Source organism: Serinus canaria, chromosome 1A, assembly GCF_022539315.1.
Source record: "Serinus canaria isolate serCan28SL12 chromosome 1A, serCan2020, whole genome shotgun sequence".
Taxonomy (NCBI): domain Eukaryota; kingdom Metazoa; phylum Chordata; class Aves; order Passeriformes; family Fringillidae; genus Serinus; species Serinus canaria.
The window spans coordinates 66,657,872-66,683,406 of record NC_066314.1 but is presented as its reverse complement, the minus strand read 5'-3'; the positions used below and the strand labels follow the sequence as shown (position 1 = coordinate 66,683,406).

The window sequence follows — 25,535 nt, the reverse complement described above, 5'->3', positions numbered from 1 at the left end:
TAGACAATAATGGTGATTCTCCTGCAGCACATACCTTTTTAGCAGAACAGATGCCTCAGCTGTGAGCAGATTAAGAGTAGCTGGATTCTGCTCCCAGTTTCTCTCTAAAGATCAGACTGAGCCCAGCAGGGTGACAGAGTACAGCAGTGAGAGCAGGGTGGCACAAGGGTTTGCTCATGGTGGGGTTTAACATCCTGCGTGGTTCCACATGCGTCAGGATGAGCTTATTCTTACAGCAAGGGAATGTGATGAATTGTGTATGCTTAGCACTGAAAGTGGCCAAGTGGGGAATTTAAACTTCTTAGCTGTGTGTGATAGACCTAGCCAGGGAACAGCTGGTGGAGAGACTCTTTTAGCTCTAGGGGTAGCAGCTTGTGTACTTGGGGGTGCAATAGGATTAGATAGCGATTTCCATCCATTTCGAAATAACCTTGCTCAAGAGGGTCAGGAAGCTGGAACCCATAGCTCCCTGTTTGTTTCATTATGTTCTAATTAAAAAAAAAAAAAAAAAAAAAGCTTTTGGAATCAAATTTGACCTGAATATAACTCCATTGGCTCCTGCATTCTTACACTAGGGATTAATTTGGCCCTTTCTACTTTTATGTAATGAGCTGATTGCCACAGTATCTTATCCTTGTTATACAATCACCCTTGTCTGGCTGTGTCCCTGGAGCATTCTGTGTGTGTGTTTCTAGATCTAGGGTCTCACCTTCACTGACTGTGTGTTTAGCCCTAGAGCCTCCCCCTGACTTACTCTGATATGTGTCTGTGCACACTCACTCCAGCTTCAAACAGTGTGTACAGACAAGAATATATCTGTGGGAATTGAGGGGCTTTCTCCTTTGGCTGGCTGTGTCCCTGTGGTGTTTGCTTCTGCAGGAGATAGGGAAAGAGTGAGTGGTATTATGAGAGATTTCATTTAAACAAAAAGGAGCATAGGAAAATACATTCTTTATTATTATTCTGTAACAACAAGCCAGAAATATAATATACCTTTAAAAATTTTCTGTCTCATGCCAAAGAAACCTCCATTCAATCATTTTAGAAAATCTTGTCGCTCTCCCTCAAACAGTAACAAAAAAGAAAAAGGAATTACAGGTGCCATCTGTTCTCTGCAAGGGATGTGCCTACCTGTCCCACAGGTGGATGTGTGGGGAAGGGGAGCAGGGGGAGCAGGAGGGGTGTTCCTGGTGGCCCTGCCAGCCCAACATCACCCTGGCATGTGTTGGACCTGGCAGCCCCAGAAGACCCTTTCCTGAGGCACCTGCATGTGTCATTGGAGCAGCTGCCTGCAGCAGAGGGTGCATCCAGGGGGATTCCCCCCTTGCCCAGCCACGTCTGCAGGGACAACAGGAGCTGCTGTCCCCACACCAGAGGAACCCCTTGGCTGGGCACACAAGGAGCACTGGGTCTCATTCTGTATCCAGCATCCCACAGAGCTTTGTTTCTGCCTGATGAGGATGCTGTGCTCCCTGCAGTGCCTGTGGGCAGTGCAGCAGCTCAGTCACACCAAGGCAGCCTGATTTCCAGGTGTGCTGGGGAACAGAGAAAGAGCCTGTTTGCAAACAGTGCCATGAAGAGGGCACTTCGCAGTGAGCCCAGTTACTCTGCTCTGCATGCAAAAGGACAGGTCCTCATCCTGCCAGACAGAGTATTTGCTTTTCAGAGGGACTCCTCATAGCCAGCCTTCATGTTTCCCAGCAACACTCAGTTCTCCCCTTTCCTGTCTTCTCCTTTCCTGGGTGGGTTGCTAAACATAGCAGTCCCTTGTCTAGGGTTGAGATAAATCCAGACTTTCTGCTGTATAAATTAAAACAAAAAAAGGAAAGGATGGGCAAGGTCATCACCAGCCCCACAACACAGGATATAGAAAATATTATTAGCAACAAAGAAAAATTGGTCAGGGCAGGAGGAAGTCACAGGGAAGGTGCAGGGAAAGGAGGAATTCACACCCTCAACCCCTGCATTGCCCCCTACCTTCTTCCCATTCATTTCACCTCTAGTCTATTCCCTTAAAAACAGTCTCTCTCTTATCTCTCTCACACACACACACACACACACGCACACGCACACACACACACGCACATATATAGATCCCATTTGTTTTGTGCAATATGTCACCATTATTTGATGCAAGTAAAATATAGATCTATAAATATACCGCTCTGACTCAAGTCCCATTTCAAGTATGATTGCGGAGTCCAGTATGGTAAAGGGAGAGGTTCCCCTGAGAGGGAGGTTGGAGAGAGGTTTGGATCCAGCAGGAGTCTGGTCCTGGCTTGCTGGGAATGTGGAACAGCAATAACACGCATACGGAGTCTGCAGTGCACCAGTTCTGCCCTTCAGAGCGGGCTACACTTGGAGCAGATGGGATGGTTGGAGTGGCTGTACAGTGCGTGGGGGAAGAGTCCTTCCTCCTCACATTTCACCAGCCCCCCTCCTTTGCTTCCTCTTCCCCACTTCTTCCAGTGTGCTGGAAGCAGGGGGAAAGTGTGTGCTCACACTGGTGGGCGGGCTGATTGCTTCTCCCAGTTCTTCCATGGCAGCCTGGTCTTCTGCTTTCCTGAAGAACATCCTCCTCTGCCACATGCATCCCGTGTTTTAGCCCCATGCTAAAACAGTCCAGAGCACCCTGTCTCCTTGGCTCTGGTGACCCTGGGTAGACCAGGAGGGATTTTGCCACTCCAGGCTTTGATTAACGATGTTGTGTGCCCACGGGTTAGTACAGCCACTTCTCTGGGACCAGAAGGAGTGAGGAGCCAGTGTACATTACTTCCACAGGGATCCAGTCACAGCGAGCAGGAGGGCTGTGAGATGTCCGACAGCACTGGGATTCAGATGGAGCAGGTGGAAGAGGTGATGTGCCCTGGCAGGGTGCAACTGCAGAGCATGCAGGGCTCTGAACACAGGTTGCTAGTGAAACACCCTGCAAGGCTGGGCTGGCTGCCAGCTTGTTTCCTGATGGCAGGGATCACACCATCCACAGGCACAGTGGATGCACGACCTCCGGTGTCATCTTCCTCGCCCAGGAATACCCACTGTGACGGGTTAGAGCAGGTTACCATGGCAATGTGCGCTCTCCCCTGGAGACAGCATTTTATCCCACTTCCAGTGATACAAAATGAGTCCTTATGTTGAGTTCCTTTCATTTTTTTTTTTCCCCTCTCACTTTTTTTTTCTTTCTCTGTCAGGTCAGAATGAGCTAAGACTAATAGGAGGCAGTCTGAGGGCTTTAAAATCTGGTTGGGGGAAGTCACCCTGTGTGACAGTGGCAGTGTGCACAGCTGTGTGTGTGGGCACACTCAGGTGCAGCTGTGGGTGTCATTGGACCACCCCAGTGATGGCGAAGGGTACATGTGGGCTCTGCTGCCTTCTGTGCCAGACCCTTCCTGAGCTCTCCCACATGTGCCACACTGTGCTCCAGGTTCCAGCCTTCATCTCAAGACCCTCCATAGCTCTGTCCACTCTTTTTGGTCACCTCAGCTGCATCACCCTGTTCCACACACCGTGCCAGCCATGGCAGCTCCTGGGTTGACTATGTGTGACTTCTTCCCCTGACACCTTCCCCTAGGCTCACACTACTCAGCACGGCTTATGCTCCTGGTGAGCCACCTCCTCCTCCAGTCTTTCCTGATGACCCACTTCTGATCTGCCAATCAAACATTTCTAAATGGAGGCTTCATATCCTTACTCTCTCCATTTATTTGAAAAGACATAAAATAGATAAGAATACACCTTCTTTTTTTTTTTTTTTTGATGCTCTGTACTTATTTCCACAGACTGGTGCTATAATCTCAATAACTTTGCCTCTCTCCATCCTCTTCTGCCAGTTCCCACTGGCTCTGCTCTGTGGTTGAGATGTTTTTATTATTCCTCAGTGGCGAGTGCATATTTTTTTGTCTGAAGCAGAAGGTGACACACACTACTGTGATCAGGGTAAGGTAAAGTGGCTGGATGTATCCATGGCTGCATGCAGAGGGCAGGTCAGCATGGGCATGAGTGATAGCTCTGCATGTGCAGGTGGGGTGCCTGGATGCCTGGAACTGGGACTGGCTCTGTGTGTGCATGTTGGGATCAGAATGAGTCAGTGTGTGTGTGTGTGTGTGTGTGTGTGTACAGGAGGATGACTCTGTGCTGTGCACCTGCAGCAGATGATTTGTGTGTCAGCCCAAAGGTTTGGACTTGGCCAGGAGCAAAGAGAGGTACACTGTGCTCCCTGGCAGTGTTTTAGAGTGATACAGATATCTTTCCACCTCTAAAAGTGAGAAGGGAGATCTACCACTGACTGTTGCCCTACCATAGGGACCTTGCCTCCCTTCTGATGTAATCTTGGCAGCACTGATTTGTAGGGTAGGCAGCAGCTTCGTGTCACACAACAGCAGTGACCTAAGGGTGAGGCATGGACACTTCTGGTGTCCTGCTCCCCACATAAGGTTTCACACAGCTGCTCTCTGTTTGCACAGAACTCCTGACAGGACACAGGATGACTCAGGACCAAAGCTGAGAGGATGACACAGGGTCTCAGAAGGTGCCAGCTGCCTTTGCAGCAGGCATGTGAGGGAAGCTCTGTGCAAGGGCATGAGGCACAGCAAGCACTCGAGGTCTGACTCTACTTTATTTGTCTGGGAGGGCCCAAGGGTGAAAGGGCACAAAATGGGCCTGGGGCAGAGGAAAAGAAATTGAGCCAGGTGCCCTGACCCCCCAGAAGCATGTTGTACTACTTGGGTGAGTGGAGCAATAGCACAGTCTGTCTGGGAAGATGTATTTTGGGAGGACCCCATGCTTGACTGCTCTCAGGTACCTTTTTTCATCGCTGTCCCTTCCTTCCTAGAACAGTTTCACGCCACAGAAGAGATTTGTTTTTGTTCTTCGTGTTCACCTTCTGTGTCACCCATGAGTGGCTGCCTCTTCTTCAGCTCCCTGTGGTACTTGGCCATGAGGGAGGCATAGATGCAGCCATAGGCAGCTGCCACCACCATCATGATGCAAACGATGCCACAAACCACCCCTGCAATGATCACAGTGCCAATCGCCCGGCGCACGCTCACAGGCCTGTACCGCTGTTTCTGAGGGCATCCCACACTGGGCTCCACTTCTGTTTCTGGGCCTGATTTAGATTTGGAAGGAGCAGGACTTCCTTTAGTGCAAGGTGGGCCAGTATTGTCCAGCACTGTAGAGCTGTTCTCGTCATCCAGCTGTGAGCAGTAGTTGAACATCTCCATGGGCACCATCCGCATGTCCTTTCCTTTCAGCTCCTTGGGCAGGGTGCAGGCCAGCTGGTCGATTTTCCCACCTGTTCCAACAGAGATAACAGGAGTCAATCACAGCTCCATGCCCATACAGAGGCAGCAAGGTTAGATCCTCAGATAGGGTGAGTTCATGGGCCTCCATTCACACCTGCTAAAATATTTTCCCTGCAGAAGCTTCAACCATGTCATCTGGCCAGTATGCCTCTGCCTAGGCTGAGTTTGACATTAGAGCTCCTGGTGCCTATCTGAATAGGCCAAGACATGAAAGCCCTCTGAAACCATTTAAGTCAGCCTCATACTGTTTAGTGAGTTATGTAAGTCTCAGAGGAACCACTTTAGAAAAAGAGAAATTAAAGCAAAAATGTAGGACCCGGCTGTACCTTCTCAAAAAAACAACAGATACACATCCCATCTTCTGACAACTAATCCATCTCCGTGAAAATAGTGACAGATGTTGAAACAAATGCTTGAGTGAGTTTGTGCAATTTCCTTGAAAGGGAGGAAAAAAAGCAAAGTTATGTCTGCATGCTTTCCACTGACTTTGTGATATGGTAGTCAAGAAAAAAGAACAAATCCAAAAAATAAGTGCAAAGTGGCACTCGTATGCTTGTTTGAGTCTGCTCACACAAATGCATATTTCAGACTGCAGTGTAGCCATAGGCAGAGATAATCTCCTTGCAGCATGGCTGTGATCAGCAGGGATGTGACAGCTGACTGTTGCTATCTGCATGATTTGAGACCCTTTCCTATTCGTTTGCTCCAGAAACAGAGGGTCAGGCCTTCAATCCTCACTCCTGTAAAATGTGCCATCTTTCTTTGAGTTGCAGCTCCTGAAAGCATGTCATCCCATCAGCATTCCTGATAAGTGACATGTACCTTTCTAGTCTTCTGTGTTTCAAGGAAAATCTGGAAATGCAAACTTGTCAAAAACTGCTCCATTTGAAATGATGATTTCATAGCCAGTCTGATTTGGGGCCTGGCTTGTTAATTTGAGCTGTAGGTTGGTTTCTCCAATATGAGTTGCACTGTTTTTCCTAAGTGTCACTGTTTCCTAAGGTTCTTTTTTTTGGCAGCAAACCTGATGCTTTACAGCCAAATCTGACTTCTCATTCTCTCATCTTAAGAAAGAGAATGGGATGGTTATTTCCAAGTGTGAAAAGCATTTCTTCTATTTAGGCAGAAGGAGTAGGTGAACTCATAATCCTAAATTTTTAATTTTACTTGAGTAAAGTTCTTTCTTCTCTGAAGATTAAAAAATAAAAACCAGGCAATAGTTCAGATTAGAAACAAAACAATGAAATAGGAGATCTAGGGCTGCTGTGAACTTCACAGACTGGCAGTGTTGCTATATGAAGATGCAGTGGCACTAAATTGTAGCAGGGTCCTCATGCTCTTTGGCTGAGACCTGTCCATCAGGTCAGCCTGACCTGCCAGTTGTATCTGCTCCTATCATTTGTATCTGCTCCTGACAGTTGGATCTGCTCCTGTTTCTTCCCTGCCTGCCTCTTGCTTGCTATTCCTGGAAGACCAGCACTGTTCCACCTGCCTCCCCTCCCGCACGCGAGCACCTACCTCGGTAGGAGAACCACTCCATCCAGTGCTTGAAGTCTCGGAGGTTGCAGTCGCATTCCCAGGGGTTATCCCCAACCTGGAGATGCTGCAGGCTGGTCAGAGGCTCAAAGGTCACCCTGTCCAGGCTCTGCAGGCGATTGGACCTGAGGGAGAGGGAGCGGAGAGCAGGCAGGTCGTCAAAGATGCCTGAAGGGATCTGGGCCAAGCCGTTGATGGAGAGATCCAGCTGGCGCAGCAGGGCCGTGTGCTGGAGCAAGTCCTTGTCCAAGGCCCGGATGCTGTTGTTCCTCAGCTGGAGCTCTGTGAGGTTCCCCAGGTCACTGAAGATGTTCTGAGGGAGCTGGTCCAAGAAGTTGTTGGATAGATCCAACCTCTGTAGAGCAGAGAGGTTGGAAAACACTGCTCCTGGCAGGATGCTGAGTTTGTTGTTGAGAAAGAGGAAGGTCCTGGTGTTTGTGGGGATGTCTGAGGGAATGGAAGAGAGGCCCAAGCCACTACAGTCCACTTCCAGGTTGCCACTGTTGCACTTGCAGGAGGAAGGACAAGCAAAGAAGGACTCAGCAGCACATAGTGAGAGCCAGCAGCCAAGCACTGGAAGGTGAAAAGCAGGGAAGGAAAAGGACATGGATTAGATCAGTGCATTCCCAAACTCACCCACCACCGACTACAACACAACCCTCACTGCAGGGCTTATCATTGCAATGCCCTGCAGTGTAATGAGTTTTCTCACAGCCTCATTCCTTTACCCCTGGCCTGCATCCTGACAGCATGACTTTCCTCTTAGCCTGTTTTTTTCAGAACAAGTAAGTAAATATCCTTCCAGTTTCACAACAAAGTCAGAACAGTGCATCCCAGTGGATTTTGCCAACAGATACTGGAACACTGGTGCCTGTCAGAGGATAATGGAGCAGAGAGTGGTGGGAGGTGTCACCTCTGACAGAGGACAGCTCTTTCTAAACAGTCAGGGTAGAGACAGGAGGGACAAGGTATAGATCCAGCAATTGTTCTTATTAAGAACTTTGGACACACTCTGGACTACAGTCAAATCATGGGGCAAACCCTGAATCATGGTCACCAACTGGGCAGACAACAGACGTGCAAAGAACAGTTTAAACCACATCTGACCAGAATGGCCCACAGCAATAGAATGAGGAAAAGAGATGTACATTGGTAACTGATAAAAGCAGTGTCAGGAAAAGGGTTAACACACACACACCCTTTCTCCTACACTATCTCAAGGTTGGACAAATCACAAATCAGCATTTTTTAGAGCTGCTGTGGATTCCAGACGTGGCTCCAGATCCTGCCAGTGGCACCAGGGCACTAGTTACCAACCTTCCGTGGGAGCCAGTGACTTTTCAAACTCTCATTTTTGTGACAAAAAAGCATTATCAGCAAGAAAGAAAGCTTTGTGCCTCTTGTCATTAGAGGAGTGGGAGTTATGTTTAAGCAGACTATGTAAAACATTTGCATCCTTCATCTTAGTTCCTTTTGTGGAATTGAGATCGCACAATGAATTCCACTATTCTTCAATGTGGGAAGCAAATTCAGCTCCCTCGCAGTTTTTAAGGTGACAAGTTTGAGCATTTGACTAAAACTGAAGCAGGTTTGTCTGTACATCATGCCTGTCCTCTCCCTTTCTCACTTTTCTTCAGAGAAGGCAGTCACTTGGGTTGGTAGAGTCTTTTGAGGGGTGCATGGTACCTAAAGGGGATGCATTGATTGTCTTGCCTTCCTGAACGGGCAGTCAAGTTCTTCTGTCCTGTTCCTTCAAGGAACCAACAAGCAGGTGGTTTACTTCTTAATCCTAAAGGAATTGTGAACAGACTGCCACAAGAGAGAGAGCGCCAAAGGAGATCTATGCTGTGGAGAAGCTCGGCCTGGAGCAGCTTTGCAGTCAGCCATGCTCTTCTCTTCCTCTCTTCCTTTGTGCCACTCTCTAGAGTTTAATCTGACCCCCATCCTATTTTTTTATAGCAGCTTTCTTTCTGTCAGCGTTGTGCCTTCATACTCAACCCTGTCATCCTGCACAGGGCAAGTTTTGTGTTCCCAGTGATCCTTGTGAGAATTGGCAGATTTGTGGACTAGTAGTCTAAGGAGAACTATTCCATTTGAATCCTAAGCTATAAGACTTTATTAAGGACCAAGGGGTAAATGTTCAGAGATAATATGTCAATTCTCTCTTATTTCATCTGTCTTCACAATTCTTCAATAATTTTTTACTATCCTACAGTTGAGATCTCAGGTGTACATCAACCCAGGCCATGCCAATAAATGTGCTCTTTTAAGGAGAATTATGGATCCTTCTGGTGAAATGTAAGGCAGATCTTTACCCAGATCACCTCTGTGCTTTCTCGTCATGCAGAGGCTGAAGCCCACAGCAGAAATTGCCATGAAAGTAGATCATAGCCAATGGGCTAGTGCAGTACAGGTACTGACTGGCTGATATTTAATTCTGTTCAGAATATGTCACACTCTTGTTGTAGGAAGGGAATTAAAAGAACGGGAGCCAGAGTGGGGAAGGGAAAGAGCAATGAGTCATTCAAGTGACCCCGTCTTTTCCTGGATGCTTAACAAAAGCCCAGTATTAATAATAGATTGGCAGCTGTGATGATGAGATAACAGCTGCTTTGTACACCAAGAAAGGCAAGAGCAGCCCATGTGTAATGCTATCCAGGTGGCATTCTGCTCAGTGCTTATCTCTCAGAGTGCCTGGCCGCCTGCGGCGCCGACTGGGTGGCTGTGGGGTTCCACCAGTGTGTATGCTGGCAGTGGCTGGCAGGAACAGCCTCAGGCAGCTGGCTGTGGTTATGTTCAGGAAGTGGATTTATGCCAGGCTTCTGCAGCCATGTAGGATATGCCAAAAATGTCTTGTTGTTACCCATATATTGCTGTATGCTTTTGGAAATATTTTACTAAAATCATACAGACAAGAGATCTTGTTTTCTTTTCACATCCATGAGGATGTGAGCTGAGGCCAGGGAATTCAGTGCGTTGGTTAAGATGCAGCTCTACAGGAAAGAGAGGCAGGGAAGCAATAGACAAAACTTAAAGCTGTCTTCCAGCCCTACAGAAGGGTGGATAATAAGTTTTTGTATTAAGGGAAGATCAAGTTACTTTGTGGGGTGTTTGGTGACTCTAGTAGGTGGCAGAAAGATGATCTAGGTATATCACATTAAGTCAAGACTCAGTAGCATTCATTATAAATAATTTAGACAGTCTAGTCTGTGAGGATGGATTACAAAGATGTTTGTTTTCTGGAGAAGGAAGTAATTCCCCCAGCTTTTTACAGCTGCAGCTCCAAATGTGACCATGAGGACTGGAACAAGGGAACCACAGACCTACTTTGTGCCTGGGCATGCAGTAGTGAGGGACACTCTCCAAGGGTCCCCTTTACTCTGCTGTGGTCCCCAGGTACTTCTCTGAGATGCAGATAAATTCCCAAAGCCCCACACCACCCCAGCAGTGCCTGCTCTGCACTCAGGGGTACTGTAGCAGCTGCCCCAGCCCACTGGGAATATGCACAGGCTGAACATTTACAATTTAATTTGAAAGAGAGCTTCTTTATTTACTCCTTGATTTTCACTACATGTGGCAGTGCCCAGTAGGAGAATTCTGCCTTCACATTCTGCATTTCCCTCTAAAATCTGTTCTGACTTTTGTTGTGAAGAGCTTTGCTCAGCAGCCTGTGTAAAACCCCAAGCACAGAGAGGAGCCTGCAGCTCATAGGATACCTATTTGAGAAGTGTTCAGGGTGGATCTTTGTGCAATGGTGTCTGTCGTGCTGCTTCTCACCTGCCAGGCCCACTGGAATTCAGAAGCAATCATCACTCGCTGTCCCACTTTAAGCCCATCTTCAGCTTTAGAATATCACTCTCTCTCCCAGCTAGCCTGGCCTCTAAAGGAATCAGGAATTAGTTCAAACATCTCCATTCTTAGCTGTCCCTCTCCCCTGTTCTTAACCCTGATGTGACCTATTTTCTTCCCATTCCCTTGACAAACAGGAATATTGTAGTTGGTACCTGAGCAGGCATTACTTACGACAAGCCTCCTGCCACCTCATGAGGAACCTGCTCCTCCACCGGTGGCCAGCACTTGCAGGCAGCATGGTGCTCTTCTCCAGCCTGTCTTCACATCCAACAGCCAGCCTGGCCCACGGCCCCACAGGGAGAAGGAATGACCTTGTAGCCTGCCTGCCAGGTCCTGCAGAGGGAAAGCAGAGCTGAGCAGATGAGATTCACTTCCCTGAGTGCAGCACACAGGGCTGTGCTCAGAGCTGTCCTTTCCCCTCCCCAGTTAGTGTTTTTCCTCTGGGGCATCACTTCTGTTTTGGAGGAGAAATGGAGGGTGCTTCAGGAGGTGCAGTGTGTTGAAAGCACAACATTAATTCATTTTGAACCTCACGGTGCAGAAATAAAACCTGATTCACCTAAGTGCCAGAGAGAAGTTTGTGCTTGAATAGCCTGCTATGGTAGCTACATTAGCTTCATGCTCAGGGTTAACCTGATGAATTGCTAAGGTGACCCTGCCAGGGCAGCAGACTCCGGCTCATTCCTGTCGCCTCTACGCAGGCTGGTGCCACCTGTGCATCCTCTGCCTGACGCACGGCTCAGGCTCGCTGAGATCTGGGCACCAGCGGCTGCCAAGCTGCTTCTCTCCCAGCTCCTCCTCCCCCCACTCCACCACACCCGTCCCCCCACCCCCCGTGCCGTATTCCCTACCAGCACTTCCTGTCTGGTTTAAGGTAAAATGGATGTGGTGGCTAGAGCAGCACAGCTTCAGCTTGGGGATTTCCCACTGCAGCAACTGCAGGAGCTGAAGAGCGAGCGAGCCTCGGAGGGGAAGGATAAGGAAGGACCTGAGGCGGGGGAGACTGAGTGGGAGTGTTGAAAAGAGAGGAATTGCATCTTAATTAGTAGAAGGAAAAATCCTCAGTCTAATTAGAAACCCAAAGACCATAAAACTCTCCCCTGACAGTAAGTGACTGACAACAGGTTTCAACTTCCCTCCCGCTTCCCTTTTGGATACAAGGAGGCAGGAAAAATGAAAACACCACAAATCCTTCTGTCCCCCTGTGTACTCTCTGACGTGCCACCCACAATCACAGCAGCAGATAGATGGACACATTTCAACCAGAGTACAGAAATAAGCCATCCTCCATCCCCTGTGAGGGGCTCTGACAACAGTCACGGTGGCTGTTTTAGCTGGGTGCTGCACTGCCACCAGGACACTCTCCCCACACATGTGCCAGGTTCTTACCCTCCCCCAGGCTCCCAGACTGATTTATTTTATATGGGAATGTAAACCACCAGGAAATATCAAAATTAGCATCTTGATGAAAATTACGAGCAGGTTCAGTACCTAGGCTAGCACATTTGCAAGGCTATTTAGATCATTTACCTAAATGCCAATGCACCAAACACTTCTCACAGTACAGAAACCAATTCAGCCTTCATCCGCTGCAGCCCCCCACTCCCCAAATTGAGCTGGAGCCCTTTCTCTGCAGTTCCCACTGAAGGAGAAGCTGCAACAAATAGCTGTCCCCATTTGGTGCTTGCGCTCGACCTGACCGAGGAGACTTTCAGCCTCCCCCATAGAAACCTCTCCATCCTAAATGCCGCCCCTGAAGTCTCCTATCCCCGCCTGTCCATATGGAAAAGGAGGATGAAAAGCTGCAGGCACTTACCTGGAGAGGTTCTGCCTGCAGCCACTTCCACCCGACTCCCCGGACACTGCCCAATTACAGCCTCTTCCTTCCCTCTCCCTCCTTGACTTTCACTCCCCAGCAGCAGGCTTTCCGTGTGCTCTATTTAACTCCCTACAGCACTGGAATAAACGGCAGAGTTAAGCTGACAGCCACAGAGCCTTATCTGCCTGCTGGATAGCGCCAGTCGATCAGCTCCAAATCCTGTTGCCAAATGATCACGTCCTTGCTCTCAGCATCAGGGGCAGCCGCCTGCCATGCTCTGCCTTTCCCTCTTCCCCACCTTCACTCCATCTAACTTTGTCAGGGTTATAGATAGCTCTGTTCCTTGTGCTCTTGCCTTTTGGCTCTGTTTTGTAACACCCCATCTGTATCAGCTGGCTTTGTTCCAATTAGGGGGGCTAAGCAATTTAGAAAAAAAAAAAACCAAAACCAGCTTGCTGGTGCTTTATGACACGGTTTCCCTCTGTGGTGTCCCCTCAGCCCCCACTCAGGCCATGCACTGGTGTCTCTCCCAGTGCTGTGTGCAATTCATCCAGGCTGTCCCCAGGCAAGGATGGGGGCCGAGGGCAGGGCAGGGCTGGCACACCCGGGTGTGAGGATGGGGACAGGGTCAGAGTCCACCCCCGTCTCCTTCTGCTCCAGAAGGGCAAGTCCAGCTCTTGCACTCATTTCTGGTACCTCACGGGCGCCTCTTTCCCTCAGGCAGCACCAAGGCTCAAGCAGAGAGTGCAGGGTGGGAGGAGCAGCCATGTATAAATAAGCCTTTTCCCTATGTTTAGAATTTATTACAGTGCATAGTGATTAACACCTGTTCAGGCTTTAATGTCAGTCTCCTGCACTGCAACATGCACTGAGATGGAGGGGCCTTGATAAACCCAAGATTATTTTAAAGCATGTCACATATATGCCACACTCCCCACTCCATAGATAGCAGCCACCCTGTGTGCACTCATACACGTGTTCCCAAGACTTAAAAGCAGCTACCTTCATGTACAAATGCACAGTCACCAACCTAGCTTACATTAACAAATGTATGCACGGAGCTGGGCTTGCACATGTTCCAGGGACTCTTCTGTAACCCATATTTATTAACCTCCATGTCTTCCACAAAGCTGCTTCTCCAGGCACACCATATGCCCAGGTGACAGAGCAGTAGATTTGGAATACATAGACATTCTTGGCTGCTGAAAGGTGAGGGTCAATGAGCTTCTGCATTTATACCTTGAAGAAGTATGTTCATGGAGAAATTTTAATTCCAAAGATCCAGGGAAAAAACCCAATTTCTCCTACGCGTCTACTGCCCATAAGAACATTATACCCTTAGTGATTAATATTCCACAGTCAGGAGAGAGCAAGGAGGCAGAGAGGATTTTTAAGAGTTTCTTTTTTAAAGATTTCCTCTGACTTGTCTTGAATTCTGACTTAATTAGCAGTTTTCTTGTGGCCCAAGAGATGCCTTTTGCTCTGCAGAGCACCAGGCCAACTTCACAACTGCTGCCAGTGCAGCATTGGGAATGTGTTATCTTGGGGCAAATAGCACCTGCCCACACCTCCAGGCTCTCCAAAGCAGACCCAGATGTGTCTGGCTGCTTTCAGCCTGACAGCCAGGGATTTTTCCAGCAGCCAGCACTCTGCCAGACCTAGAAGTGCTCCCTATATGCCCCCAACTCAACAAGAGAGGCACCATGCCATCTGTTCTGAGGTTGCCTGGCATTGCTTGGGTTTGGGGGCTCAAGGCTGGGCAGCATTGCTGGAGCTCTGAATGCTCTGAAGTCACCCAAGGGCTCCACAAACCAGGCATTTGTCTTTCTCAAGGGCTTTCTAGATGATTCCTTCTCCCTAGAGCAACATGTCAGCTGAATGCCCTGTTATCCTAAAGCCACTTGAAGCCACTCAAGGAGGCTTCAAGCTGTCTTCCATGTGCTTGGAGTTGAATGTCTTTCCACATTCTTGAGAAAACAGAGTTGCCTGTGGGGCTGGTGATGGCCTTTTCCTATTACTGTTTCAAACAGGACAGCAAAAGACAACTTTTTTAGTTTCAGCTCAAAGCAACAAAATGAAATCATCTGTTTCTGGCCCATGGGCTCCAGTGGCCAAAAATACACCAAGCTGAAGTGCCACTTGGACATTTGGCCTGCTGTCAGACTCTAGAGGACTCTCTAATGAGGATTCCCCTAATTAGATTGAGCAGGGAACTGGGGGATGCAGAGGGGATTGTAATGACTCCGCAGCACTTGCCAGGGCCTGGAAACTCCAGCAGGCACTATTCCTGCCTTGTGCCTGCTCCTCTGTGCCCAGACACCAGTCATGTTTGCAGTATCACCCCAAAGCTGTAGCCTTTGTGGGGAGGGTCTCAAGGACCATGCTAGAAGAGTTGGGGAGGTTTTCAGTTTACTGTATCCACATACTGGCTTAGTAACTCTTCCCAATTCTGTGTCACCTTCTATCCAAAGCTTGCCATGTGCTCTATGAATGGCTCTTACAGTAGCTGTCAGGTGGTGTTATTTTGTGTTTAATGACCCCCAGAAGTAAGGCTGAGGTAAGAGCCAGTAGTGCTTCTGCTCTGGGTAGGTGAATAAATTCATCCCATTCTCCAGACAACAGCACTGAGGCTAGAGACACAGGGGACTGTGTCACTAGGATGAGACACTGTCAGAAAGAGAGCCCAGCAACCCCTGTCTCTGATTATCTCTCCAAGTTCCTTGCACTAACCCTTGGATCATGGCTGAGGGATCAGTCTCCGTTAACAGCTTGGCTTATGAGCACTGCCAGGGCATATGGGTGACCTATATTACAGAAGGGTAGGTAGCAGAGACTGCAACAGATGCCAGCAATAAATTATCAGAAAGTGTGCACAGACTTTCATCCCTCCCCCACACTCTCCTTCATGGCAAAGTCCCTTTCCCCTTTCCAATGCTGAATTGCTTTAGTCTTTATCAGAAAAGCAGCAGCATGAGGGAGGGCATGGAGGACGCTTTAAGGAGATTATCTTCTTTCCTTCCCCTTTCCTTGTTGCTTTTAGGATTCATGTTTTATTGTTATCACCCATAATGGAGAGGGACGGTGGTACCCCAGCATTTAGTGACTAACACATGTTGTTCTGTGCATGTCCCTTCATCTGCCCTTGGTGGGGCAAGTGGCAGCAGAGAAACATAATCTGTGTGGCCTGACTGCCACACCACAAGTGGCTTCAAGTGGCTTTAGGTGGCCTGGAGACCTCACCCATTCAGGTCCCCCAATAGACTTGCTAGTTGTGCAAGTTTTTGATCCCAAGAGGTGACATTGTCTCAGGGGCAGCCCCTCTTTGTTGTCTCTTTGGAATGCAAAGACACTCAGAGGTGGCAGAGAAGCTCAGCAATGCTATAGAAACATCCAGTGTGTGTCACTGCTCCAGTGAGCTTCCAGGCTGAGGAGCTGGGGCTTTATTTGTAGCCCTTGCTGATGTATTAACACATGTGTTCAAGATTCATTAGTAGTTGTGCTGTCACAATCAATGGAAAGCACATTTTAAATTCATACAAGAAACCCAGCTGCAGAAGAAATAGTGCCCTCTGACTTGCAGTGATCAATCACAGCTAAGCAAAACACCTCATCCAGAAAGCTGTAAAGCAAGCAGAAAAAGTGTAAAACCCACTTGGTCTTGTAAAGGGCTCTGCCACATTCCTGGCCTGATGTGAATAAAAACCTCACCCTTTGTGATATGAAAAGGTAAAAAAGCTTCAGATGTTTGGATTGACAATGTAGGCACCTCTGAAATGTAAATGTGTTGATGGTAAAAAAATGTTTCCTCCCCAGGACCCTCCAAGAAAGATCAACTTTATCCCTATTTTGTTTAAGGGTAAACTATGATGCAGGTAAAACTGGCTGCTGATTTTGGCTGGTAGAAATTTCAGCTGCCTTGCTTTTGATACTTCATTATTAGTCCACACCAGTTCCCCACTCACTCAGGATTTTCAAAGCTGTCAAGTGCAGCGTTTGCACTTGGGGTTGTAAATGCTGTCCTGTCCTGCAGAGAGTATTTGTAGGCCTTATCAAAGCTACAAAGAATAAAAGATTTTTGGCCAGGTTTTCACAAAGGTTCCTGACAGGCCTGTGGCAAAAACAGGAGAGAAGCCAGTTTTCTTGATTCCTCATTCCATACCTTAAGCAGAAAACACTATTTGCATCCCAAGCCTTCCTGACCAATGCTCAATAATGAGACTGGGAAGTTCTGGAGGAGCTGGAAATTACCAAGGGCATAAAGCCTCAGCAAATCCTCTGAGAAATACAGACCATAGGAAGGGGAGACAGAGAGGGTAGCACTGCTGGGAAAGACCCAGATTGCTGTGGAGATGTGGAATTCCTTGGGAAGCTGTGGAAGCAGGTGGAGAGAGCGGGATATCCAACCAGGAGTGACAGGAAAGTCCCAGCACAGTGAAAAGTGTGGCATATGGAGGAGGCCCAGAGCAGCAGCAGGAGGAGAGCTGAGGGGGCAGTTGACAGGAAGAAATCCAGCCATGTGTGTGCCAGCATCTTCTCCAAGTCTTACGGAACGCGACAGACCACGTGCATGTTTCCTCCCTGCAGAGCGGAGGCAGTTGAGAAGGGAAGCGGGTGAGGGAGTGGGAGAGGGGCTCAGAGGAGGGACACGTGAGCTGACTACCCAGTTTCCTCCTCTTTTGCTTGCCACAGGGTGATGTTTTTGTTCTTCTCACACTGTTGGCAAAAATTGGTAACCAAGTGAGATGTGGAGGGGGGTTCTACATGAAGGTTGAGATAACATTTTCTGATCCAGCCGGGAACAGTTGGCTGTGGGTGGTGGCTTGTCACCAGCCCTGCCAGTTCTAATCCAGATCCCAGTTTTTCTCATTCTCTCAGCTGTGGAGTGAAGAGCCTTCCCTACAACTTTAATTTCCTGCAGGGGTTAATCCCATGGTAAGTGGTAGCTCAGGCCCTTAATCCTTTCGCTCAGTCCCTTGACAGAAGGACTGCAGCCACTCCTGTCCTGGCAGGTCTGAGGGAGGCACCCTTCTGCTCCCAGTTCCTCCTCTACACCCCATGAGCATCCTCCAGCTCACTGGCATTTAAAATGCTGCTCCCTGCTTCCTGGCAAGCCTACCCTGGGGGTGTGGGTGGGTGGTATAACCAGGAAAAGGTTGCAGGCAGAGAAGACAGCTTGATGGGAGAATCCTGGTTCTGTGGTCCTCATTCCTATCACTGCTGTGCTCACAGGTACTTTCTGCACTTTTTGGCTGGATGGTGCTCTGAATCCCAAAGTATTCTCTTGTTTTTGTTTGGATGGTGTTCAAGAAGGAAGGTGTGTACAGGCCCCACATTTGTGAAGGATTCTCTGAGGGGTCAAAAATTTTAACATGGCCCAGTACCTTCCCTGGGTCTCTTATTTAGAGTCAAAGGATGCAGCAGATCTTTAAGAGGGAAGGTGCCAGCCTGTCTGAGATAAGAGATACATTTACACTAACAGAGTAGTAGATGGAGGTGCATCAATTTAGCAGCAAGATAGGAAAATGTAAATTTTTAATCAATATAAGCTCTGTCCCTGGAGCGCTAGGCCAGATTGCTGCTGAACAGCATGACCAGACTGCCAAATCAAGGAGCTTCCAGATCAATATCAAGAGACCCCTGTTACATCTTATGAGGGTCAAGTCACTTCAGCCATGAGCCTTTTCTCCTTGCCTCATTCCAAAAATGAGGCAAGCTTTTGTAAGCCTTGGTGATCCCTTGCACATAAAATGCCCCACTCTTGCATGTTTCCCATTATTCATTTCTGCATTAGCCCAAAAATTTGTTTTGCTTTTTTCATTGCCTGCATTTTGAAATATACTGGGCCCTTGAGCTCACTGGCCTTCCTTATGCTTGGCTCTTGTTACTCTTTCTTCTGGTGGAGAAGCCAGCGTGGTGAAGAACTGCTGCCACCAAGGCTGCTCCCCCTTTTCCTCACTCCCCTCATTGGCTGTGCTTCCCCGGGTGCCAGGCTCCCAAAATGAGCTGCAAGGGTCATGGCTTGTCACTTTGGCTGCTGGAGTAGGAGGAGAGAGACAATGTAGAAAACACTGGAAAAATGGAAGAACGTAACTAAGGTGTCATGAGGCTGTACGCTGGGCATGTCCAGAGGGGCAGGGACCATCCATGCCTGCACAGTGGTGGGGCAGAGCACAAGATGCTGGCAGTAGAAATCCTCACAGCTCTTATCATAAGGGGATCAGCAACCCAGCATGCACATAGCTCCTGGCAAACCTCCTGAGGAAAGGTTGACTCTCATCATTCCCACACAATGCATTTGTACTGGACTCTGAAGGAGACCTTTTTCTGCCTTAGTGAGTTGCAGAGATCTGCCTCCCTTGGTTGCCACTGTGGCACAAGGTTGTTGGTGCTGCTTGTAAGAACCTGGAGCTGTTCTGCTGCCCCATCACCTTCCCAGAGCATCCAAGAGGGGGCAACCCTGCAAAGTCCACACAAACTGCATGGAATCTGGGCTGCTGCCTTCAGCTCCAGGGGTGCCTGCAGATCCTTGGGACACATTTATGCTTTTTACAAGCTGGGAACATTGCCCATAGCTCAACAAGATGTGGTGACAGCTCTCACAACCCAGAGCTCCAGCCAGGATCTTTGGATGCATCTGGGTTAGCACACAGATCACAGCCTCATGCTGCAGAGCTTGCTGAGGCTGAGGAAGGTCTGCAAATTTGATGTGACTTTAGTTTTCTATAGGGTTTGGAGCCACAGAAGATATACCTTTATGGCAAGGTTACATCCCATCAAAATCACTAGAAGTGGTGTGGAGAGCAGGGCCCACCTTCAGCCCCTCTGGCCCCACACAGGTACCTCACAGCAGAGTCACTTTGGGCAGCACTGGCACTAAGGAATCCCACCAGGAGGGGAAAGGCAGCCCAAGAAATGAGTGCCAAGCCAAGTTGCCTTTAACAGCTCATCTCCAGTCTCAGGGTGAGGTCTTGCTCTTTTATCCCTTGTGTGAGAGCATGGATCATGGGGAAGGAATCTTCCCAGCCTCCTTGAAGTGAGGAGCGCAGTAGCATGGCATGACTTCCAAGAAAAACTTCCAGGTTTTTCTTGCAGTCAGTCAAGAAATTCTGACTTTTATGGCTTTGCTGTAAATTTAAGTCTCAGTCCTTCCTGTGATTGGCGTGGGGCATTTATGCAGCACATAAATAACAGACAGTCTCTTGTATTCCCATTCATAAAAATATAACAAGGAAATGGTTATTTTCATTAAAAGAAGAAAAAAAAATGCCGTATGATAAAATAGGCTTGCAAAGCCATGGATTTAAATGTGAGCTTATACTTGCCCAGCCTTCATTCAGCCACTTGCATGGATACAGCACAGCACTGCCTATGCTCACCCAAACAAGTTCTGTTTCTTATTTTCACAGGACCCTGTCCCATACTCTGTGCAAAGGACACATGATACTCAAGCTAACAATGAGGATGTTGTAATAAATAAGGCTGGTTTTATATGGTCAGAATTAAATAATTAACCACAGTTTTGGCAGGAGGCCACAGTCTGTACATTCCTAATTTTGCGGGTGCCCAGCACGAGACCCTAGGGGCCATTTTGCAGAACTGCTGAACACTCCAGCTGTTTTCCAAAATGCTGGCAGCTTAGCCAGCAAACTGGTACAATCTCAAGGACTCAATAGCACTGGGAGCCAAGAGGTCCCAGGCCCTTGTCCTGCACCTGCTGCTCCTTCTCTGTGTGGCTAAAAGGGGAAGACTCTTTTCCCTTCAAAAGCCAGGAAAACCACCATTCTCTCTTGCCTCATCAGGAGCAAAATTCTCCATCATCAGCTACAAGGCAACTGTAGCTGCTAACATCTTCAGAACAGCACAAAACAATGATTAGTGATGTATTGCCTGCAGGGCTTGCTTGGCAGGCAGTAAACAAATAAAAGAGACACACATTTTGCAGTACCCAGAAAAAAAAAAAAAAGAGCCCCCTGCTTCACTCCTTGAGCACCATGTAGCCAAGTACCCTGAATGAAGCAGCTCATGAAAATACAGTGTGTGATCCTACCAGTCAGGACTGTAACCCAGTGCAGTGGCACGCTGCTTCCACAACTAGTATTTCCTAACTTTCAACTGCTTGTTGTTGAAATATTAATAACATTTTTCACATAATCAAACCCCTCACAGATGAAGCAAGTTTTCCTTCTCTATCTTGAGTCTGGAATTGAACCAGTTTATAGAAAAAAAATGCACATCTTGCTGTTATCATCCCCTCAATCACAGAAAGCTTTTTTTGTGAGCCAGCATTTTGGTAAAGCCACAGCAGGAATAGGGTATGTGTGACAAGGTATTTCCCTGCAGCAGGAGGAACATCCCAGAACTCCCACTCCTACTTCTTTCCAGGGAGAACTGAGTGTGTGTTGTGGTGTAGCATGCTGAGGCACTACCCAGCTGGCTGGGGCATCCCAGTATGGTCATCTGAGCTATGGTTTGAGCTACCCAGGACTGGGACAGTTGTCAAGCAGTGTAAGCAGCTGCTTTTAACCAAACATGGCAAGTAAAGGAAACTGCCTGCTCTGTCTTTTGACTCAGCAACAGGCAAAAGTCACGAAAGAACTACCCAGAAATGCCCTCCCACAGGCTCGAGCCTCTCCCCATCCTGTTCCAGGCTCTGTTGCTCCCTGGAATGCATCTGTCTAGGTATCCTTGTGGCCCCATGCTGACCCTCCCACCCCTACTGACACACAGCTCTGCCTTCATCAGGCTTCTGTGGTGCAGAAGAGCCTAGAAAATCCTTTCTGCATCAGGCTTAAAAAAAAAAGCCAGAGGAAGGGCTGGAAGCTGGAGTGACTCTTAAAGATGTCTGAGCTGAGAGTGCACCTTGCTAGCATGTGACATTCACTTTGCTGGAGGAAAGGGTAAAGCTATGATCTGGTATAAAAATTACATAAGAAGGCTTCCTCCCTTTCTCTTTGCAAGCAGCCCCTTTGCTCAGGATTTACCATAATTCCTCCAAGTGGACAGGATGCACTAACAGAGGCAGCACTGATGTCTGACAGGGAGACAACTCCCGCAAGCCTTTCGCTCATGTGGAATAATTCCCTTGCAAATGTTGTTTGCCCACAGCAGTTAGAGGAAAATCCACCCCCGCCCCCCAACAGATCTGAGCCAGAAAGCTCTGAAGAAAAATGGTCTGCAGTTCTGGAAAGGCTCCCTTCTCCTCACTGCTAGGAAGGTCCCTTGCTTTGGGACAAGTCGCTGTCTGTGTTTAAGGGTTCCCCTGTCTTTTAAGGGTTTCCTTCTCCTGCAATAGCAGCAGCTCTGGTCCTTCCCCAAAAGAGATCTGAATTTCTCTGCCCACTCTTGAGTGGCAGGTCAGACTCTTGCAGCAGAGCAGTGCTGTATCCTGCCCACTGCCATTCCCATCCAGGGCTGTGCTGGATGTGGCACATTCAGGTTACCTGATGGTCCACGTGGTGGGCCTGGAGCCCAGCTTGGTCATGACCTGCTTGGAGCAACAGCTTCAAACACCCTCCCTCCCCAAATCAGGAGAGCTCCAGTTTAACATGTCACTCTTAATTAGCAAGAGATGCAGGGACAGTAATAAACTGGTTAGGCAGAGGGAGGAGGCAGGGGCAGAATGCCCTGTGTGGGATGTGTGTGTGTGCACGTGTCTGTGCATGTGTATGTATGCGCACACACACACAGAGACACAGACAGGCTAACACTCACATATATATATGCTCCTGTCCACAGTGTGCTTCGCTTCAGCTCGTTTGGGACCTCATTGTCACTCTTTCCTCCCAGTCAGGGCTGGAAAAGGCTGTGAAGCTTCTCTGTGCTGTTTCACCCACCCCCCTCAGTGCTGTCCCTTCCACCCAAAAGTTCAGAAATCACAGGCTCAGCCTGCGGAGATGCTGAAAGCAGCTCGGGACTTATTTTTGGCTCTGCTTGTGATTTGGCATCCTTCACTTCATGTCCTGTGGTCATGTCCATGAGCACACACCCCCACACACTTATACACATACACCCCTCTATTCCTAAAGCTGTGCACTGAGCGCTGAACCTCTTTGATTTTGGTCCATACTTCTCCATTTTAGGTTGTTCTTACTGAGACAGCTGAGTCCAAAATGATAGCCAGCAAAGCCATCACAAATCAGGAGAGTGGCACCTCTCATGATGACCCCTGTGAGAGCCCCGGGGAGTGGACAAAAGTCAGGGCTCACCAGGAGCTGCCCGGTACGGTGTGACCCCCCACCGAGTTCTCAGCCTCAGAGCTGCACCGGACCCGCCTGTGGTGCCAGGAAAGCTGCCGGTTCTGTTCTCAGCTGGGAGAAGTTGCTCCCGGCTGCCTGCACTGAGACTGGACTGGAATCAGTAGGAGCAACCTCTGCAGCAGGTTTGCCGTTCCGCTCAGGGCAGAAATCGCTGCCCGTCAGTCTGGCACAAGGCAGCCTTGGCGCTGCTGCCCGGCCGCAGCGCTGCCCTGCCTGCGCCCCCTCCCCGGGGAAGCCGCTGCCGGGGGTCAGCTCACCTCGCCTCGCTTAGCCGGGGATGGGGAAAAATACAAAAGGGAAACGTCTTTACTTACCTCTCTCAGGCTGGAATGGACCCTCCTGTGAGAATGGCAGCTCTCCCAGCTCTCTGAACCCGGTACAATCCCAAAGCAAATCCAGCAGAAAGTGCCTCTGTTCTGGACCCTAGCTGGCACGAGCCCTCCCTAGCCAGCCGCTGGCCTCGCGTGGAGGGCAGGGGAGCCGTACAGCGAGATGACAGCGTGGGAAAGGGACTGTAATCCTCCGTAAATAATAAATAGGGGGAGAGAGAAAGAGAGAGAGAGGCGGGAGAGGGAGCGACTGTGCGCGGTGAAGTGACAGCTGGGGGTACATCTGCGATGGCAGCAGCACACGCACAGGAACGCGCACAGACAGTGCAGAGGAGTCACCCTGCCAGGCAGGCAGGATCTGCTCCCAAACACCCAGAGGAAGGAGCTCGGGAGGTTTTAATTTCTCTCAGTGCATCCTGGAGAAAGGGCAGTTGCTGTCAGTCCCTCTCTCTCCCTCATCCCGCCCTTGCTGCCATCCCTCCTCCGGGTGCCAGGAGCCGAGGGGCTCGAGGAGGGGTGAGGAGATGCCAGGGCGGGAGGAGCTCCCCACAGCCCCTGAGGAGGTAGGTTGGTCAGGCACAGGTTACAAGAGAAAGCACCGAGCTGAACAGTTCCTCCCCTCCCTCCATCTCTCCCCTGCTACGGCTTGATGACAATAAACTCAGAGAGAAATGCATCAGGATGAAAAGGGACAAGCCCTGGCTTTTGTACAGGAGTGAGGCAAGGGGCTGCAGCGATGGGTACACAGCAAGGGGAACCCGGCGGGCTTGGGAGAAAGGCACCCCCTTCCCACCCCCCTTTCAGTGCTCCAGAGACAACTGGTGGGGAGGCAGTGCATCCAAGAGGGAGATAACTGAGAGGTGCCCACGGTGGGCAGCACAGCCCTGTGTCTGTTTCTTTAGGGATTCAGGGAAAACTTGAGGGGTGCTGTTATGGGGTAGTTGGGACGAGGGGAATGGGTGAAAGATCCACAGTTTGTTCCCCTGAACTTTGGGTGCAGCAGAGTGTGTTCAGCTATAGGTGATGCGTCAGATGCTGTGACATCCATTGGTGACAGGCATTCCCTGCCCTCCCTGACATTGCCTGCTGGTACAGGGATGCAGTAAGCAGCCAAATCCAGCCCACTATCACCACTGGGATTTCCTCTGTGTTCTCCCATGGACCACTGTAGCCTTCCCCCCAAAATCAGCCCCCTATCTTGCCTTCCTCTATCTTGATGAGGACCTCAGTAGCTCACATTTACAAGAATTACTGTTTTGTTGATCTATTTAAACTGCCCCTTCTATCAGGTCCAGTATCATAAAACAGGCTGATTTGGGCTTTTTGTTCATTTTAATGAGTCTGGAAGTTATCTTTTGAAGTGAAATTTTTAGAGGACTCAAAGTAAAATTTCGTGTTACTAACTCAAGAGGGAAAATAAGAATATTTCAGAAATAGGGACTAGAAAATGCAAATGGATGGTACAGGCATGGTTGTTCTGCTGTTCTGGTACCTTCCACTTGAATCACAGGTTTTATGTAACAATTGGACCAGCTACCATGAAAACAGGTTGTGAATGGCAAGGTAAACCTTGGTAAGCACTCTGCAGGATGCAGTCCTGAGACTTTGTTTTGCCTTTTTATTGTGCAGCAAGCCCAAGAATTAAATCTTGGGGAGAGCTCCTTATGTGAACAACATATGGATAATCAAAGAGAGAAGCCAGAGACTGCAGACAGAAAGAGGGGCAAGCAGAGGATGTGCTAATGAAGCAGACATGCTCAGCAGAGGCATGAACAGGTGGAGGGGAAGGCTCTTCTCTCCACGGTGAGCAGCAGTGCACAGCTCCAGGGAAGGCCCACTTCCTGCTCCAGGGAAGGCATCCATGGCTTTGCAGGCAGGGTGGGGAGTGGCAAGTGGTGCACAGCTTTGGGAACCATGTCAAAACAGTGATGTCTACCTGTGCCAGGTGTTCAGCACTGCTTGTCCTTGTGCTTTATTGCATTGCTGGGCTGCTGCAGTGGCACAATGCATATGAGTAGGAATAAAACTGTTAGCCATGGTATCTCTGGGGATTCTGCAATGGCCACTCATCATTTCATGGACTTCAGACCTTCCTGCTGATGCAGTGTACCCTTTGCCACCAGAGCAAAAAGGCTCATTAACAATCAGTTGTTCTTTGGAACAAGCACAGAGGAGTTTATTCCAGCTTTTCCCTCTCACTTGAGCTATAGCATCATCCTTTTCTCAGACTGGATCACTGCTTTCCTCCTTTCTCCTTGACCTCACCAACAGTGTGAAGACACACAGATGACTGTTTGTTACTAGCACTGAAGTGGAGTTCATTGTGGCCTGCTTCTCCTCAGCTCCCAGGTCTTACTCAGGTCACCCAAATGTGTGAAAGTTTCTCACAGTTCTTGTCAGTAGCTGCCACTTTCTGTCCCTGCCACTGGCCACCAGTCTT

The 25,535-nt window shown here is 48.9% G+C and overlaps 2 protein-coding genes across 2 annotated transcripts in view; one reads left to right on the top strand and one right to left on the bottom strand.

The window, feature by feature from the left end:
- Nucleotides 1-25,535, top strand: part of CACNA2D4 (calcium voltage-gated channel auxiliary subunit alpha2delta 4) — a 122,145-nt gene that overhangs the window by 70,636 nt on the left and 25,974 nt on the right. The gene's annotated exons all lie outside the window — the stretch shown is intronic.
- LRTM2 (leucine rich repeats and transmembrane domains 2) lies at nt 1,012-23,427 on the bottom strand. Its single transcript, XM_009095128.4, has 4 exons — nt 23,081-23,427; nt 10,863-11,024; nt 6,822-7,412; nt 1,012-5,293 (listed from the first exon to the last, which is right to left on the bottom strand). Exons 2-4 carry the CDS (start codon nt 10,927-10,929, stop codon nt 4,839-4,841), a joined length of 1,113 nt encoding a protein of 370 aa, XP_009093376.1. The 5' UTR covers nt 10,930-11,024; nt 23,081-23,427; the 3' UTR covers nt 1,012-4,838.